General features: G+C 41.3%; 1 protein-coding gene across 2 annotated transcripts; it reads left to right on the forward strand.

Annotated features, from left to right (window-relative positions):
- The first annotated feature begins 34 nt into the window (after positions 1-34).
- LOC125691866 (uncharacterized) lies at positions 35-18,528 on the forward strand. 2 transcript variants are annotated; one of them, XM_048941779.1, is made up of 5 exons: positions 35-4,011; positions 5,899-6,231; positions 7,584-7,706; positions 9,161-9,267; positions 10,214-18,528. In XM_048941779.1, the coding sequence occupies exons 1-5, from the start codon at positions 3,960-3,962 to the stop codon at positions 10,265-10,267; spliced, it is 669 nt and encodes a 222-aa protein (XP_048797736.1). In that variant the 5' UTR covers positions 35-3,959; the 3' UTR covers positions 10,268-18,528. The 2 variants fall into 2 exon arrangements, with proteins under 2 accessions (XP_048797736.1, XP_048797737.1); XM_048941780.1 differs by having other exon boundaries at positions 5,902-6,231.
- Positions 18,529-20,236: the final 1,708 nt, after the last annotated feature.

Consider the following 20,236-nt stretch of genomic DNA (forward strand, 5'->3'; position numbering starts at 1 on the left):
TTTTTTTTTTTTTTTTTTTTTTACTGAAATTTGTTCAATTTGAAAATACAAAAATGGCCTTAGTGTGGCCGTACCAGTGGTTTGAACAATTTCATGTTTGCTGTGGGTGGCTTTAAAGTGATGGCTTCTGTGATGTTTCATTTGGGAATGCTGACAAAGGTGCATTAGTCCTCTAGTCTTGAATTGTCTTTCTTACTGTGATAGTTTCTAGAGTCCTTTCACAGAGTTTTTATTGTTAGTGATGGCTTCTCAGTCACAGAATAATAATTTGCCCAAATCCATTCTGTTTCTATATGCCAATCATGTCTTTAAGCTACTTTGTCTTTCAGGCAACAACCTCAACTTTTCTGCTGTACTGTGAACTCAAGTTGAATGCGGTGTTGGTATTCCTGTGCAGCAAGTTCATTAAAACTGTCTCTCTTAAGATTTGGAGTTGACTAGATTTGCCTCACACTATCCCATTAGTCTTCTGTTCTGTTCTAGTTAGATACAAAGGACAGTGTTTAGAGAGAAACTGACAGTAAGTGCAAGTTCTAAGCAGATCTGATTGAGCAGCAGCTAAAGGAAACAGACAGCAACCAGCTTTCCTAATAGCTGGTATGTTTTTGTGTTCAAAAGCAACGTTGCATTTTTTCAATTTTTTCTTAGCTTGAACTGTAGAATCTCATTCTGTTCACATGCCCTTGATTTACGTATTCACTGTGAAAATGCACGTGGCTGAGATGAGAATCAAGTTGATCACTTACTGCAGTGGTAATGCTGAGTTGTGCTGTGTACAGAACTGTATTTCTGGCCAGCAGAACTTGAAACACATGAGATTTAAAGAGAAATAGAGGTGGGTTTTAAATCTATAATTTCAGATCTAGATTCATCTAAAAAAATACATGTTGCTGTGATAGTTGTTTTGATGTAGTTCTGATTATTTCACCAATAATTTCTCCCCCATGCAGAGATGCTGTTCCAGAACAAAGGAAACAGTGGAAAGGACTGTTGCAAAACAGCTGTGCTGAAAGAGCTGTACTGGTGTCGGCTTCTTTGTGAAGACAGCCTGTACAAACTGGCTGTGTCACCTTAAAATCACCAGAAAGTGCTGTTTTTCAGTAGGTGGACTGCTGTTGTTACATATTTGTTATTTTTCTCACTTGGCCATAAACACTTGGCATACACCCATCTGACCTGCCCTGCTGCAGTGGAAGCTGTTTTCCTGCAGCGTTAATCCCGTAGGGAAAGCATATAGCACTGTAACCAGGCTGCAGTAAAGGATGATGGCAGCTATTTTCATTTTATTTTGTGTGTATTCAGAAAACAAAATGTGTTCAACTGAGTCACTTTGGTAATCTTTTTTCAGTCTCTGCTTGGAGGTACCATGTATCATCATGGGCATGGGCACTGTGTAGGTTGCACAGTGGTATGATTTCACCCTGTGTTTTTGTCAATGAACTGGTTGTGTTGTCTGATACACGTGTTAAAAACAATAAGGCATGCTGGTAGATTATAAAATTGAGCTGTATACTGAGTGAGCAAAGCAAATATTGCCCAAAGTATTTCCTCTTTCGTGCCAGCATTCACCTAGTTTGAGAAGGTGCTTTTGGTGAATGCATTGATACCACTACCGTGGTTGATTTATTTTCATTGTGTAATAATTACGTGTTGTTCTGTTGTATTTTTTTTTTTTTAAGAGGAAATATTGCAGATCACTACTTTAATCACTAGAGCAGGTAAAAGTATGACTTGCACTCATATTTATTTGAAAAGGAATTGTGGTAGGCACAGCTGGCCCATTGTTGTGCTACGGAGCTGTTTTTCTGTTCAGATGTAAGTTGTCATTCATTACTGGAAAATAAATTAGATGGGGTTTATTTCCATGCTAACAAAGGTTTTGAGAAAAGTCCTGGAGATAATATTAAACCAAGTTTTCAGCTTTTTGCTTGGGGGAAAGCTGGACAAAATTAGTAGTGTGGATGTATCACGGAAAGCAAGTAAAGCTCCCCTGGTGGTAGTGAGATGTTACCAGGTCTGTTACACGGAGCCAGGTGAGAGCCCAAGTGGCAGCATGCTTTGCACCGGGTGTTTGCTGGAGTCAAGGAAGACTCATGAGTCTTGCAGAGTCCGAATGTGGTGATGTTAACTGTAGACAAAGTGAGAAAACAGAAGAATCTCTCTGTTGCGGATGCATTCTGACCCACATAGTTGTTTGGTGTGATGCACATTGCCTTGAGAAACACTCATATTTTTTCCACCCACTCAGTAATACCACTGACTATGAATACCTTGCGTTTGTGGGGTCATGCTGTGAACTGCTACAATGAAGTAATGCAGGCTAAAAATAAACCTTTTTTCTATCCCTCTTTCTATGCCAATTCATTTCGTCTCTGAGAGTGGATGCTTTGGATCAGAACCAGAGCATCTTTCAGAGTGAATGTGAGCTGCTGTCAGCACTATTGGAAAAGTTTCGCCCAGCCTCTACATATGGAGCTGCCAGCTGCACACCTGAACACGAAGTGCACGAATACATGTATTTAAATGCAAAAGAAGCTAATTTCTCCATTGGATCTGTGCATACATATATCGTTTATTCTGCACCAGAATTAACAGAATTTCAGTACTAGTATAGCTAATAGAATATTTCTAAGTATGTATCTCTTCACTTCAGTTCAAAGATATTTGTTTTGCTCTCAGTAGCTCTAGCCAGCTGGGTACCATCAGAGATAAGGACACTCTACAGCAGTCCTAGAATTTGCAGTTTTAGGAACTTACTTATCTTTGCTCTTGTATTGGGGTATATTTTGTGTTTGACCTGGCAATGCAAGTGACAGTAGAATCAACCCTGATAAGGCAGATGCTGAGATACAGACATACTGATGCATCGTGTTTTGTTGCTGACAGATGAGAACAGTGCTCTAGGCTGTAAATGTGGCTGTGTCTTCATTACAAATTGCAGCTCAGCTGTTCTGGACACCTGCCTGGTGCTGCTGCCAACCAGATGTTGGCACTAGAATATTTTGTGGATGAGACAGGCTCATACCAAGACTTCTAAATTAACTACTCATGTTCTATTAGATTTTTAATTTCTTTTTTATTTTTACCTTCTGTTTCTGCAATTTTTAATGTAATAACAACTAAGCATTATTTATATAATTTATATATAAGCATATTTGCGGAACGATTTTGTGTGGCCTGCTACTTTTGCATTTGAAAGATCTTCGGTCAAGGGAATAAGGCTGTCAGTGGGCCACTTCCTATGATTCTAAGGCTGATGATGTATTTTGCCTTGTCTGTCTCTGCCAGGCAATCTAAGTGATTCTGGGCTGGCATCAAAAATCAGTGTACTTGTCTGAGTTTCAGATTATTTTTTTAACAATTGAATGGAGATGAGTTTCATCAAGACAGCCATTAACTTGATGACATACCATAGCTCACTTCATACAACCCATGCTCATAATCTTCCTCAAGCAAATGTGTGATAAAGAAATGAAGGAGTAGTGCTTGGTATCAGTGTAACCTATGTATGAGCATAGCCTCTTAGGCTTGGGCAGCATTACTCAGTTTGGATGGAAAAGACTATCGACAGCCTTAGGAAGTGAGAAATCTCATCTTTACAAAATGCTCCCAGATGTAAGATTGTGGAAGTGGTGAATTTTGAAGTGCTGCAACTGTTGGAAGGCAGCCCTTCATGACTTCACGGAAGGGAGGCCCGTCTGCTCGTGAGGAAAGGCAACTGGTGGAAACTCTGAGAAGATCTGTGATTTCAAAAGGCATAACTGGGCTCTGAAGCAGAGGCAACTACAACTGCAGTGTCAAAAAGAGCATAGAGAAGCACGGGGCTATACTTGCATTTCATGTCATCGTCACTTCATGAGGGAAGAGGAAGTTGGGCTGCAGCTCTGATGTGCTTTCATTTGTTGTTTAGTTCATCTTCAGCAAAGACACCCTGATGTGAGTGCTGTAATAACTGCGTGATGGTAGTCTCTTCACTGGAACTCCTTTTAGCAACGTGTGTTGGCTGCTTAGGTAAGTACTGCTTATGGCTTTTCTTCTTTTATCGTTAGTAACCTGTAGTTCGTGAGATTTTGATTTATTTTAAATCCAGCCCAAAGCGTGTCAACCTCAGACTTGTGTGTATGTGAGACAAAAGTGAAGTGTGTTATTGTAATCCAGAAATCAAAATTAAAGCGTGTGGGGGATTGAAAGGCAGTTTTACCAAGAGATTGTTGTAGGAAAACATGTAGAGTAACAAATTGTAGACTTTTAAAATACATTTTAAACGTATCTTAAATGACAAAACAAGTGAGCAGAAGTGACATGAGCAATCAGTTCTTCAAACAGCTTTCAAGTGTTTGCTCACTGCATCGGTCCTTTCCCTTATTGTTCAGCTGTTTGTTACCCTTATGGTGTTCTCTGCTTTTAATGTAGGAAGATACTCTGTTTTAGTCTACGTCTTAATGCAAACTTAGAGCTGTCTGTACAAATTGACTGCAGTAAATATGATGAGTTCTTACTTAGAAGTATCCTCAATAGGGAGTGCAAAGCATTTGGCTTCCAGCATAATGTTGTAATAATAAGGCTCCTGATAGAATTTCAGTCTGGTTTTGTGAGCCTCTGCTGTTACTCTTCTTCTCATACATATCCAGCAAAGGTCTGGGTAATTCACAGAGCAGCTGCGAATGGCTGGGCTCACTGAAATGGAGGTGCTGTTGAGCATTGCATTGTGAGGAAAAAGTAGAGGTGCTGTTAGGTATGATGGCTAAGAAGCTAAGGAAGTTAAAACATAATTTATGCAATTCTAACAGAAATTAATCAGATGCCACATTAGGAGCAGCTGAAGACCAAGTCATCATGTTCCTTATGCATTGGTGTAAAAAGAGTCTGAGTTGCAGGGTAAGAATTGGAAGAAAATTCCATAGTTTACACTCCTTTTGATTAGTTCCTCACTTTAACAGTTTACACACTAGAAGAACAGTAATGATAATTCTTCACACAGCAAATGAAATCCGTATGATCAGCAATCTAGGGATAGATCTGTATAAGACTGGCATTTCTGTGATGAGCAACCAAATCACTGACATTGAATAAAAACATGATCTGATGTCCACACAGTGATTTTACTTTAGAAGAAAATAATTTGTACACTGCTGTACTGCACTTCATGGAGACAATCTAGCAGGTGGGCAATAAGTGATTGAAAGCAGCAAAGAGTAAAAAGTGTGATGTCCTCTGATATCTGAGTTAGCCTTAGCTTAAAGCCAAATGAAAACCTGATGAAAAAACTGTGGTGTGAGTGGGATACGTAATAACATAAGGAGGTAAATGTCGTGCTATAGATACAACTTTTTCAGCAATAACTTAAAAGGAAATTTCAAACAAAATTACGGAACCCGAGGCAAAAATGCTGTACTTTTTGTCACTGAGTAGAAGCAGGGCAGAAAAAGAACTCCTACACGGGGACAAAAATTTCCAGTGAGTTTTTCTTTCTTTTTGACAAGTCTTTTTCATCGTGGATGAATCATTCCGAATAACTCCTTTTGGTCATTCCTTATCTGGCAGATGAAAACTAAGTGCTTAATGTGCTTCTAACTCAACATCTCTTATTTAAAAAAAAAAAAAAAAAAAAAAAAAAAGCTATTTATTTAAAATGGGAAAATAAGATAAGTATATTGACGAGTACAAAGAAAAACTTCACATGTTTTGCACCAGTGATGAAGTGATACAACACATGGTAAAAGTTTACTTTAGCCACAATGTGTCTATTTTCAAGAAGTGGGTAGTAACTAGTCATAAAAATTAATGTCATCACGATTTTACAGTATTAGCATTACTTAAAATAGTATTTAAAATTGTAGATATTAGAGGTGTTAAATGATCTAATTGCCTCTTTCTCTTTATATGTATTTCTCCCAGTAGCTGCAGATCCCAGTAATGTAATAGTCACCCAAACACCAACGGAAATGCACCTGTCTATTGGAGAATCCACTGAAATAGCCTGTATTTGGGAAAAGTCAGTTAAGAGATATAGAATCAGCTGGTATCTTGTTAATAAGGAGAACATCACCAGAACTCTATCATCAAATCTTGTCTATGTACGCAACGTCACCCATCAAATCAAGGATGTCCTAGTGATTGAAGCTGCCAGTGCAAATGACACTGGGTTTTACTACTGTGAGATAATTATTGAAATACCTTTCTGTAAAAAAGTGTATGGAAATGGAACAATGCTGGTCGTTGAAGAGCGAGGTAAGAATGAAAGAGTATGTTTATGTCACTTAGCTTATCACTTCCTCCCTTTCCCACATCCCTCCCTCAGTGCTGCAGATCTCAGAATGAGCAAGATGAACACAGCAGGGCCTGAACAGCTCCTTACGACAATTACCTTAAGCTCCTTGCCTTAACTATCCCAGTGTAAGGCGTTTGCTTTCTTCTTTAAGGGTTTTACTAAGAAGAATTAGTACTGAATTAGGATCCAGAAAACCTGTGTAACAGCAGTGTGTTTCACAAAAGGCCCAAACCCAATTCCCTCTTTAGAGGAATCCATTAGGGTGGATGTGAGATTATGAATGTATCTTTTGTGTTGTGGGATATGGATGAAATAATCACGTGGTCACTGTTGAGTAACATGCATTTACTTTTATTGAGAGCACGTTTAAAAAAAAAGTGGGAGATAACTATGAAAGATACAGAAGTAGAGTGTCTACATTTATAAGAGGTTTTGTCCATTAACTTATGACAAGTTGATTTCTAGAGGCTATATTATCTTACTTTAATGTTGTCACGCGCTAAACTTTAGCAAGAACAAATTAAGGTCCCAGTTCTGAATTCAAGTTCGATAAGCATTAATGCAATGTGTATTCAAACACAATTAAGTTATTAGGCAGCAGGGATAAGATATGCTTCACCTAACTCCAGAGAAAGAGTGTGTCATACCTAGAAAGTAATTTACCTCACTTGTGTTTCACAGCTGTCTTGAGATACCAGGCATCATTTTCTGAAAATGCCAATCTCCTTCTCTCTTTTTCTGCCTCTGAACTGTAAAGAAAAGACAAGGTGGCCAGTTCTGACTGGACCTTAAAATGGTCATACACCCGTTATATCAGCCGCTTATTGCATGGAAACATCTGCTCATCCAGTCCAGTCTGGGGCACTGCTTTATGCTTCTGACCACCTGGTAGTCCAAATGGAGGCACAAAGATGACAAAAGATTTAGAAAACACCAAAGGAGGTTTGAAATAAAGAGTGAATGAAATAGTGTTATTCTAAGCAGGAGGGGGAAATATTCTCCTGAACTGAGTTTAGTGATCTGCTCCATCTCTTGGTCAAGTAGCAGTAGCCTAGAAGTACAGTAGAAAAGGTTCAGATTCACTTGGGGGAAAAGCTTTCATTACTGTAGGAACAATGAGCTATAAGTGGGATTGATGGTAATACTCATCAGAGAGCATCCAGCACGAATGATGCAGCACAGATGACCTTGCATATGAGTGGGAGAATAGGTTGATTCATTCCTAAAGTTGCATTTTGGTTTGGTTTGTAATAATGTTCTTCAATTGTTTCTTTGAGTTGTGCATAACTTTACTTTAAAAATGTAATTGCAGAAGCTCAGTCATTGGATGAGAAAACGTCAGTAGTTTGGCTCATCGTTCCCATCATTCCTTTCTTAGCTGCAATGGGGAGCTTATACTTCTGCTACAAAAAGAAACAGAAGTCGACGTTTTCTGGTGAGTGCCAGTGTTTCCATTAATGCATGCTTTCTAAACTAAATATTTATTTTGAGCTGTATCAACAGATGAACTTGAGGCATCACTAAGAGGACTTCCAAGGTACAACTTCTGCTCACTTTCTCTTTACCTGCAATGGGCACCTCAAGCTGAGAAATTGGAGAGGAGGGTCCAGAAAGCACTGGCTGTACCTCAGACGAGCATCTTACAGCCAAAAGAAGTTGAGCATCTAGAATTTAACTCTGCATTATTCCTGCTAGTGATACCTGGCTTGGGTGGAAAAAATCATGAGAGAAAATAGTGCACAGGAGGGGTGCAGGACAACTGTAGAAACAAGTCATCTGCGGGTGATGGGTGCAGGCCAGTGACGCAGAACCTAAGGCAGCCTGTTAAGTAACTACATAACACGAATATTATGGTGGCAGTAGAGGCTTACTCAGCTGGTGGGCTATCAGGGATATAGGTGGAATGTCTATGACATTCAACTTCTTCAATTCAACTCCCAGTTAAAAAAAAAAAAAAATCTGGGGCAGTTAGGACAGGTGAGTCACTAAGCTCAGTGTGTTCTCTCAGCCCAGAAAGCCAGCTGTATCCTGTGATGCAACAATATTAGTGTGGTCAGCAGGTCAAAATCCTGCCCTGCTACTCCGCACTGGCGAGACCCCAGCTGTGGTATTGCATCCAGATGTGGAATCCTCAGTACAGAAGAGACATGGACCTGTTGGAGCACATCCAGAAGACACTGAAGACACTGCAAAGATGATCCAGGGGATGGAACACCTCTCCTACAAGGACAGGCTGAGAGAGCTGGGGCTGTTCAGCCTGCAGAAGAGAAGTCTTGGGGAGACCTGGGAGTGGCCTTTCAGTGTCTAAAGGGGGGCTGTAAGAAAGAAAGACTGTTTAGCAGCATCTGTTGTGACAGAACAATGGAAAATGGTTTCAAACTAAAAGGGAGGAGACGTTCCCACGTTGCCCAGAAAAGTGGTGGATGCCCCATCCTTGGAGACATTCAAGGTCAGGCTGGAAGGAGCTCTGAGCAGCCTGGTCAAGTTGTAGGTGTCTCTGTTCATTGCAGGGAAGTTTGACTAGATGGTCTTTAAACAACTCAAACAAATCTATGAATGTATGATTCTGTTTTGATAACTGGAGATGACACAGGAATGGAACTTGAGATCTATGTGAGAACTGGTAAGTAGTAGGTGTCTACTTAGAGGTAAGCTGATTGGTTATCTAGACTGCTTTTTGTGGCACATGCTGTTATCAAGATCTCTATCACATAAGAAAAATTGACAAATCAGCAGGTAGCTGATATCGTCTGCCTGCACAATGCCATACTATCATCTCTCACTGACTGGCCATACATGAGCTCTGCACACTTTGTTTCAGCAGTTTTCTCTGGTAGAATAAAAGTATGGGCAACAAGAAAGCGGTGACCATAACTTTTTTCTACTAAGGTTCTGCCCAGCTTCATGCACCACAAGAAGGGCATCAGGAGGAGCAGACACTTGAGGTGGCAGACATTTATAGAAGAACTGAATCCACCAGAGAAGAAGCTGGATGGGTAAGTGGTTTATGAAAGAGCTTTCTCTTGCTGTGAGGAAAAGAATTTCAAAACAAGGCAGTGGGGAGTATGACTGAACTGAGAGCATGCAATGATAAACTGCAGTTCTAAGAACGGCATCTTACTGTATGCAAAGAAGTTCTGAAGCACAAAAATGTAAAATAAGTACTTTAAAAGCCAGCACTCTGAATTAAGGAAAAAGACACAGAAGACACGGGAAAGTATTGGTTTCACTTGTTAAGGTGGTTATGTTCAATGACTCTGGGAAGAAAGGCAGCAAAAAGTGGAGAATCTCAATATAAATACTGTCTGAAAGAAGTATAAAGGAAATGAAAAATAGCAATAATTTTGTTCACATATATTCTGGGACCAGTCTCAGTGCAAAAGGCCGTTACAACTTGCAGTGCTTGCTGAGAGCAGGTAGATTTATGAAGGCAAAAACAGAAAGCCTCCAGAGGGAAGCGCTAGCTTTTTGTCTTCACACTCTACAGCATCCACCTTCTTACTGTTTTACAATCAGAATTTTATTTGCTGTGTGTCTGGGAGCTCAGACCTTTGTGCAGTTTGGTGTTTTACTGCATCAAAAAGCACCCACCCAGAAGGAACAGTGTTGTTGTTTTTTTTTAGAAATATTGGAGCTAAATGATTAAGGGAAACGCTTTTGCATTTCAGAATTCATAGAGCCTTATTTACACCTGGACCCATATATCTTTGGTATCCTAAGGTGGGTACCTTGATTCTGGTGCTTCGTTAGCTGAGAACTGAATCCCAACATAGGGAGATGTTGCCATTCAGTGTCAGTAATTTCCATCTAGAACTATAACTCCACGTTTCTGTGATGTGTCCAGTGCTTGTCCCTCTTTTCATTTGACTATGCTATATATTGTATCTTGGATATAAGGTTCATTTTAAATAGCCTTTAATGAAATTTTCTTTGTTTTTTAAGGCTGTGTCTACGCTTTATAACTCACTTGATTCTTTTTACGATGCATCAAACTAAAAGATGACAAACCCACTGTCACTACTGGACCCAGTGCAGCAGATGAGCAAATCCCACGAACTGGGGCAGCTGCAAAGACTAGAACTGGGGTGTGGTGAGGAGCTTCCATCCACTTTGACATTCAGAACTAAAGGATCATGTAATAACTATAATGTTGTTAACAAGTTATGGAACTGAAAACAGTATGTAATGTGCTGCTGGAATATAGATTACATGCATTTCCTGCGAGAAGCGTGTCAGAAGAAAGGTTGGTTCAACACCATTTCCTGAATGTTTTCTGACTGACTTTATTGTAAGGAGTCTATGAATTTTGAGAGCAATTTTTAGAAAACTGTCTTCAACTCAACTGTTTTGAGTTGGACCAAATGATCCTTTCCAACTCGGGATATTCTATGATTCTAACTCTTCCTCTGTATTCAGAGTATGGAAATAATATGGGATGCATTATATTTTGAAAAATCTTCTGTACTGAACAACTTCCTCTGAACAGCAAATGCATTTCTTCAGGTAGCCCCTCTGTAAATCAGTCTTTCATCCTGAGAGAGCTGGGGCTGTTCAACCTGGATAAGGGAAGGCTTCAGGGAGACCTGAGAGTGGCCTTTCAGTATTTAAAGGGGGCTGTAAGAAAGAAGGGGACATATTCTTCAGCAGAGTCTGTTCTGACAGAACAAAGGGAAAAGGTTTCAGACTAAAAGAGAGGAGATTACCATTGCATATAAGGAAGAAGGTTTATTGTTGTTTTGTTTTTTTTAACCATGAGGGTGGTGAGACACTGGCTCATGTTGCCCAGAGAGGTGGTGGATGCCCCATCCTTGGAGACGTTCAAGATCAGACTGGCACCTGATCGAGCTATAGAGGTATCCCTGTTGAATGCAGGTGAGCTATGGTAGATGGCCTTTGAGGCTGTTTTCCAACTCAAATGATTCTGTAAAATTGCAGAAGTTAAAGGAGAATGCACGTCATGGTAATCACTTGGCCAAGCAGTCAGTAGTACGTACAGGATGACGTCTGCTCTCTGAAAAGGTCTGTGCTGACAGTGTCATAGCATGGGTGGTGTGCCAGGAGGCGTCGTGTTCCTGTGGAAAGGGGCAAGACGTTAATTCACAGAGCAACGGAAAGTCTTTCAGAGAACGCAGTCTCCTGTGTCAAAAGAAATACTTGGTTTAAATGAAGTTGTATGTAATATAATTAGCTGTATTTATTGCCTAGTGTCTGCTATGCTGGACACAGAGCAGCTTTCCAAAGCCCTTCCAGGCAATTGGCGCCATCTCAACTGCTGGCTGCTGGCTGCTCAGCATCCTGTAGTGAACTCCTTGCTTGACAGCGTGCCTTGTGCTCTGGCTCTGTTCATGCTGTGGTGGCTGCAGCTCATGGATTGCCCTCCCAGAGTGCTGCAGTGCATTGTGGATGTGTGTCCTGCAGGAGAGAAATTATTTCTTACTCTACAATTTATGTAGAGGATTTTTTTTTCCTCCTTTTGAACTTCAGTCACTTTAAAATCTTGGTCTTTTTTGTCCTGAAAGTCATGATTACAGATGCTTCCTCTGCTGCATGGTGAGCGCTGTGCTGTGCCATGTTCCTTTGAGGCTCACAGACATGACTGTCCTTGATTTCTGCAAACACTGCAGCTTTTTTTCTCTACACCACAGAGTCAGAGGCAGTAACAGGAATGGTGACCTTCAGAACAGGTCAAGGAAACTCTCAGTTATGTATCACAGATGTAACTGGGTGTGGCAAATGCTGGCCATTTTATCTGTTACTGGTTACTTCTATAAGTAAGCTCTGTAAAGAGATGTGTACAATATTCAGATGATAAGTAAAACCACTAAATAAAGATTGCCACCTGGCCACAGTTTAATAGTCTGTAAATCATATTTTCATTACAGCACCAGTAACAAATCCTTGATTAAATGTGGTTTCTCATAGCAGAGCTCCACATTACTGACAGCTGCTCGTATTTTGAATGCTGACATCGTTGTGTCCAACATCTGGCAATGGGGAGATCGACCCCCACTTCATCGTGTCTTGTTCTTGTCTGACAGAGCCGTGAGCTGCAGCTGAGCTCCCCTCCCTGTTTCTATCCCACTGATGGCACTGGCTTGGAGTTGTTGCACTTCAGCCTGTTTCCTTTCACTTGGGACTGCAGACCTCAGCTTGCTCTCTTCCTTGCTTCATTGCACAAAGGTCCTGTGGGGCTCAGCTCCATTCAGCTACCTGGCATTTGGGCAGTTACTCTTGGCAGTTTGGCTGCTGGGTGCTTTGGTCTGGCTCAAGCCTTACTAACTTGCCATGGAATCTATGGAAGAGGAGACTGGAGCTGCACCCCTGGCTCTGTAGCATCAGGCATCCCTGGCAGCAGACAGGAGGAGAAGGAGCCCCCAGCCCTCTGGCCAAATAGTCATGTTCCTGTGCGTGATGCTGTGACTCATATTTTTGTGCCTCATAATGGCACTTTCTGAACAGCAGTGACATTAGCTTAGTTAAACTAAAACTCATCCGCAATCTGATTTTATCTAAAGTGGTTTCTCTGTACTGCTGACATCAAGAACTGCTGGCGTTCACAAAAACAACACCTACGGCCCAGGCTTTAACTGATTTCAGGCTGCTTCCTGCATTAGTTGAGAACGCTGTCAGTGTGGAAGCACAGCTCCATGGGGCAGGCAGCTGTGTGATTGGATCCAGTCCGTACAGAGGGCAGATCTATGCAGGCAGGATGTGTTCGGATGACAGTACTTGGCTAACTCGAGTGCTGGCTGCGAGACAGAAGCTGAAATCAATGCTTGACCTGAGATAAGGTGCTTTGCCTGCTCCTCCATTGAAGACTACCATCTTCAAGTAGATCTTCTATTTAAGGGAAACACTGTTCTCTGAAGAACCACCTGAGGAGGAGCTGACGCATATGATGTGGGGCCCATGTTTCCACTCACCTAAGACAGACGTTGTGTTGCTTTTATTCTGGCTCACAAACTGGGCTTTCCTACCTCAGTGCAGTTTTGTGCACTGCATCAATTTCAGTCAGACTCCAAACTGATGCATGTTGCCACATCCTTTATAAACAACTGCAGAAACAAAGCGGAATAAATATACGATGATCAGAATTTATTTTTGCCGCCATACTTGTCTTGGGTAGGTACAGCAGGGCTGGTTTGGTGGTGGTTTTATTTTTTTTAATATGTCATCCTATATCACTCCTGTGAACGGGAAACTGCAAATCCAACTGGAAAATGGATGTAGAGATCAAAAGAACATTCACCGATTTCTCTGAATATGAGAAAGGGTGGATGATAATGTGTGGGCTGCAACGCTGTATGAAGGCAGAGCTGCCCTCACATAAGTCATCTGAGATCTTTGTGTCAGTGAAATGCCTGGTGCTCTGTTACCTGCTCATGTTTGCCTTGTCCCAAACCTGAATACCTGCACTCCTGCATAGCAGGATGGCAGCCTCTGGTTAGGGCTGTGAAAGCAAATCCGAATGTAAGCAATAGGTTTTGCTCCCTTGTTACAGCTTTTAATTCTGGAAAGAGAGTGAAAGGTAAACATCACCAGTGAATGCAGCAGAAGAGGTCAGCTGGTAAAGTGACAGCCTCCACAAAGATACTGCTAGTCTGATGGAGTTGGCTCAGAGTAACCCTCCTTTCTCATGTTAGCAGCTCTACAATGTTAAATTTAGTTTTTCCTTGTAAGTTTCTTTTTAAAATGCAAACTTTACATAAATAGTCTGGCCCTAAACTGGGCTCTATCGAGCAAGAAAGGAAATGGAAAAAGCAGCTGACATGTTGTTTGGGCTCTGAGCGAGGAGGCTGACAGCCTCTAGGCAGAAAGAGCAAGAGCTGTTTTTTCACCCTTCCTGTCTGCAATGCTGTGACAGAGCTATGGGGCTGCTAAGCATCCTGTATTATTTCTGCTCTGAACCCACATACATAACATTTTACAAGGGAACAATTATGCTGAGCATGTTGGCATTCCACTTCGGTCATTTGCTGGGGGTCAGCCTCATGACCACTGCTTGAAATGATCCCTTTGGGAGTTTTTGTGTTGTTCTTTCTGACCATAGCACAGGACTTTCCCCCATGCTGACCACAGCTCAGCAGGATGTGCCTGCAGAATTACAGAAGCATGAAGGTAGTGCAAATGACAACAGGACTGCCTGTGTGAGAGTGACCAAGCTGTCGTGGTTGTTGGAAAACAACAGTGAAAAACTTCTGCCTATCATTACAATAAAAAAAAAAACAAAAGAGCCTTGGAAGCCTTAATATCATGAAACTTCAGCACAGAAGTATATAAATCCCACGCAGGGTAGCATGAAGGAAATGATTCAATCAGAGGCTGAAAACTAGACAGAAGTATTTACACTGTAAATATTGATTTACTGTTAGTTGGCTTTGGTATGCATGACTTTACCTGTCTTTAAAATATATGTACATAGTATGTGAGCTCATCAATCAATTTTAAGGGTATTTTGAGAAATAAATGATAAAATGATGACCTATGCAGTTTTGAACCCTGAAAAATTGCCAAAAAACTGTGAGTGGCTGCAGCATTTAATCCCCAGACGTACGTATGTGTGCTGTGGAAGTGAGATGGCATTTAAAACCATTACTCAGATGTAGAGCAAGTTTTTGGAATTGGTGCAAAGGAGAACCTTGCTCTTTAGTGACTGAAATGTGTTGTTGCTCTAAATTCAACAAGAAAATGGGATGCTGAAAAAGATGAGGGTTTTGATAATTATGTCTCAGTGTGGAACATGCACTGCTTGTTTTTCTGTAAAAGGCAAATTGAAAAGGGAATATTAGAAATACTAATTGAAAAGGGAAGGGCTGTTTAGTACTGCTGCAAGAAGAACTCTGAATTCACTTCAAATTGTGTTTCCTCCTGTGCTTCCTACATTCTGGTATTTAAATTGTGAGAACTGTCAGAAAGCTGTTCTGCAAACCTTTTGGGGTAAATGTTAGGGGATGAGAAGCTCTAAGAGAAGTTTAACCTTTCAGCTGTGCCGGCAGTGACGCTGACACAAATGGCTCATTAGACCTGATGAATGTATTTAGTCAGACTTTTCCAAAGCAGAAGCCGCTGCAAAGAGCACAGGGTAAAATTTATTTTCTGAGAGGAAATCAGCTCAAGGTCGTACAGATCACATTTAAGCCTGAGTGCCTGGCCAAGTGCCACTCAACTGAAGCATCTGAATGGTTTCTGGAAACAGCATGACTCTGCACATCAGCATCATATTAATAAATCACACTTCTGGCCCAAGTCAGGGCAGCAGGACCTAATTCTGTGTAAGTTCTCTGTAATGCCTCATCCAAGCTGTTGTGTACAACATTCCTCCAAGAAAGAAACTTGAAGGAAGCAACTGGTGGCTGTTGTTTGCATGGAGACTGATATAAAATGTAACCCAATGCCAGCTCCCAGCTCATCTCCCTGAATGCTGGATAGGTGGGTTGGCATCAAAGCATTTCTTGCTCTCTTGCATGGCCTTGTATTTGTACTCTGCTCTGTTTTGCAAACAGTTGGGGATGGTCTATTCTGTGCCTTGTGCACCAAGCTGCTCTTCTTAATGAAAAGCATATCAGAAGAAAATATTTAAGCAATACAAAGCATGTGAATTGAAAGTTTGAGTAGTTCTGGGGTGTGTGCGTGCATGTGAATGCAAATATGTAACATGTAAAGAAAATAAATAAATAGAAAGCAGACGTTGCCACCATGGTGACCTTTCTGTTTCTAGAAATTCAAGTCCTGTGGTCTATTTCGTTTTAGCATTTTTGAGGCACTTTCTGAAAACCTCACTTCAACTGTTTTGCACAGAGAAGTTGGGGATGAGGCTGCCTTTTCTGCTGAGTTCCATGGCAAAGGTGTGGCTCCAGTGATGCATCCTGCTGACTGAAGCTAATGCTGTCCCCCATCTGTCTTTTGGGGGCATTTTTTTCTCTTCCTCTATGGTCGCTAATATAGATGAACATGATCCAAAGTCCAGAGCATGTGTGAAGTGTAGACACTTCATTTTGCCCAGGTTTCCTTTAGTGGGAAGAACTGGTTTCTCTTTAATAGCCATGTTTTATGTTCATGTGTCAGAAAAGGACAACAACGTTGTTGAAACTTTTTAAAGTGCATCTCTTGGATAAAGCTGATATAAACATAGAACTGATTCTCACATGAGGGCCATTCCTCATTTACTGAATTAATCACTCAAGTCATCAAGAAAAAACCTTTGAAATGGATTGGTTTTTGTCTTGAGAATTCATCAACTAATTCCTGGGTTTACAATCTTGTATAATGTCACAGTTTGTGGGAAGGTAGCTATGTTGCCAACAAATGAAGATCTTGACTGAAGATGGGGAATCTATATACTTCTACATTTATTTTATTTACATACTCAGTGTGTACATCAAAGTGATGCATAAACATGAATAATGGGTGAACTAAGAGTTTAGCAATTATCTTTAACAGTAAAAGAAAGACATGAAAAAGTGTTTTACATCATAGGTTTGTATGTAAGCATTGTGCGCTACTGTTCAGCAAGACCTGGACAGAGTGGAGAGTTGGGCAGGGAGGAATCGGATGAGAATGAACTAGAGCAAGCGTAAAGTCTTGCACCTGGGGAGGAATAACTGCATGCATCAGTACAGATTAAGGGATGACCTGTGGGAGAGAAGCTCTGTAGACAAGGATGAGTGTTCTGGTGGACAACAGGTTGGCAATGAGGCAGCAGTCTGCCTTTGTGGCCAAGAAGACCAAGGGGATCCTGGGGTACATTAAAAGAGTGTGGCCAGCAGGTCGAGGAAGGTGATTCCCCCTCCACTCTGCCCTGGTGAGGCCACATTTAGGCTACTGTGTCCAGTTCTCCAGTTCTGGGCTCACCAGTTCACAAAAGACAGGGATCTCCTAGAAGGATTCTAGCAGGGAGCCACAAAGATGATTGAGGACCTGCAGCTTCTCCTGTGTGAGGAAAGGCTGAGTAACCTGGACCTGTTCAGCCTGGGGAAAAGACAATTGAGGGAGGACCTGAGTAGTGTTCATAAATATCTAAAAGGAGTTGGGAGACAAATACATGAGGCCACGCTCTTCTCAGCAATGTGTAGCAGCAGGACAAGAAGCAATGGCCTAAAACTTGAGCATGGGAAGCTCCATAGAAACCTGGGGAAGTACTGCTTTAAATACTGGTGACGGAGCAGTGGAACAGGCTGCCCACAGGGGTTGTGGAGTCTCCTTCGATGCAGACATTCAGCACCCTTCTGAACACCAACCTGTGCAACCCATTGTAGGGTGCCTTTAGCAGGGAGTTGGACTTGATCTCTTGAGGTCCCTTCCAACCCCTGCAATTCTGTGATTCTGTGAACATTTAAATAGTTATGTAATTTATCTAGGTGTTCAAAATTCTTAACACATTGCAGCAAAAGCTTTAATTACCTGGGAGATAAAACTTTCCATTTTCAATTCTTTGTATTTGCTTCTCTTTGCAAAAAATCAGAAGATGTTTTTAAAGTCTTGTTCTTTCCACATAGGAGTGATGTTTAGCTGCCAGTAAATACTCTCCTTAAATGCAAAAGTCTAGAATCAAATGTTCCAAATGTGGCTGCCACTTTTTTATCCTGTATAATTCAATTTTTTAACAACTGAAAAAATCAGGGCACTGCAGACAGGGTGCCTGATACGGTTTAGTCCCTTTCCATGTATGCTGTATGAAATCTCTGTATGAAATCCACGCCTGCTGGATTTATGACTCACAAATTAAATGCAGATGCAATATTCAGAGTAAGAATTTGGATGACTGTGGATGAGTAGAAGAAAATGTGCCTGAAAATATTTTAGACCAGTGGTTGTGACCCATAGGAGTTACAGTAAGTATCTGTTCCTCGTCACGGGCCTGGATGTGAGTTACAGTATGTCCACATTAAGAAACGCAAACAAAAGAACCCCTCACCCATCATGATGATGAGCGTGGAAATCTCAACAAAAACTGTCATTTCACTTTTGGTCTCCAAAACTGTGTGGAGCCCCCAGAGGACAACAAAATGCTGGATCCCCAGAGGCCATTGTTGAGTGTGCTCCCTGGCACCAGGCTCCAACACCCACCACCTCTGTTTGCTCGTAGCTGCGCTTCCTGGTCCTGGTTATTTCCTGAAATCACTGGAAACAGAGCATAGTTTTCCAAGAAGCTTATTAGTTAATTATGCTGCTGTGTTCTAGTCTCCATTTCCATTTTTACCTATTCTAGGAAAAACAATATAAACATGTATATATATGTGCACAAATATATATATGAAAAAAATATATGCCAGTACTCTAAATAAATGCTTTTAAGTAAATTTAAATCAACAGCGTGTTGTCTTGAAGGCTAATAACTGCAAGAAAGCAACAGAGAATGTAAGTTTTAGTTCAGAAAAATAGTCACTATTATACCTGCTGTTATTTCAGTGGCATTTATATATGCATAATGTTTATTATTATTATTTTCAAGAATGTTCTATGAAACAGAGTCCTTTAAATACTCCTATATTTCTGGTCCTAGAATGAGTAATGGCAGAGCACACAACTGCCTGGAAATGCCTTCAGTCAATCAAAAGCAGAAATAAATCCATGCCATAGGACTGAAGAATTGGACAAACCAATAAAGTATGTATTTGCACATGCACACAAAAATCCCACTCGAGCCTTTCAGAAGTAATTCTGAGGCTAAAACTAGTTCATGCATTCCACTAAGTGACTTAAGATATGCACTTACAAAGTTAATATTGATGATCGACAAGGAGTAAAACTTCCCAGAGACACTCATCCATGAAACCTGGGCAATTGTGTCCATTTATGGTGATTTAAAGATGCATTCCTTTAGTTAGTTATTAAGAGAAACATGAAGTTACAGAATGCAAAATGGAGTTACGCAGAGCATGATCACAGAGTGCCGTGGGGGTTCGGGTCAGGCAATCATTACTGTTATAGTCCTGGAAAAATGCCACAAGTTCAAATATTTCTATTTCTGTTTGCTTGTTTAGCCTCCCAAAAGGCCTGCTCTTGCTTTCTGTGTTACACAGGTCTCTACTGCCATCCCCTGCTTATTTTTAAAACTGCTTTTACTCCTAAAATCATTGGAGTTGATCAGTGCCAGGACTGGAGCCAAAAAAAGAAAAAAGGCCTCCTGTGAGCTTCTCTAGAGAAAGGCTTTTTTATTTTATCAAAATTAAGAAAACACACACATCTTTTGGCTTGGCTGTCATCGTGTTTAGAATCAGTGTAGTGATCTGGTGTGGGAGAAATAGGGGTCACTCAGGAGTCATAGGATGTCCTGAATTGGAAGGGACCCACGAGGATCATCAAGTCCAACTGCTGGCTCCATACAGCACCCCCCAAAACTCAAACCCTGTGTCTGTGAGCGGTGTCCAAACGCTCCTTGAGCTCCAGCAGCTCAGGGCTGCACCCACTGCCCTGGGCAGCCGTTCCATGCCCACCGCCCTGTGGTGCAGATCCTTTCCCTCACCCCAGCTGCCCTCTCCTGCAGCTCCGTGCCGTTCCCTCAGGCCCACCTCCCAGGCATTGTCCTCATGCCTCACGTGCTTGATGTTGGGATGCAGGTAAGAGCGCTCTGCGGTTCTGGCCTGCTCCTTTTCTTTCGCAGACAAGAAAGGACAAGGATGCTATTAATAAGGTCTTCAAGAATCTGGATGAAAACAGTGATTCCCAAGTAGACTTCAAAGAATTTGTCATCTCTGTGGCAGCTCTGACTTGCTGCTGCCATAAATATTTTGAGCAGAAAGCAGCCAAATTGTTGTTGAAATGCTTGCAAGATGCCATCTTTGCCTGTGCTCCATATGCTGCTGCTGTGGATCCCGTCATCCCTTCCATGTACTGTGATGTAGTTTCCAAGCATGCTGGGCTGTAAAAATAAATCTTCCTCAGCTTAGATCCCTGTCTGAAATGCTGATATCCACTCCTTTGTGGAAGAGCCTGGGCTTGATGGGTCACACTGACTCACATGGA

Source organism: Lagopus muta, chromosome 4 (genome assembly GCF_023343835.1).
Source record: "Lagopus muta isolate bLagMut1 chromosome 4, bLagMut1 primary, whole genome shotgun sequence".
NCBI lineage: Eukaryota > Metazoa > Chordata > Aves > Galliformes > Phasianidae > Lagopus > Lagopus muta.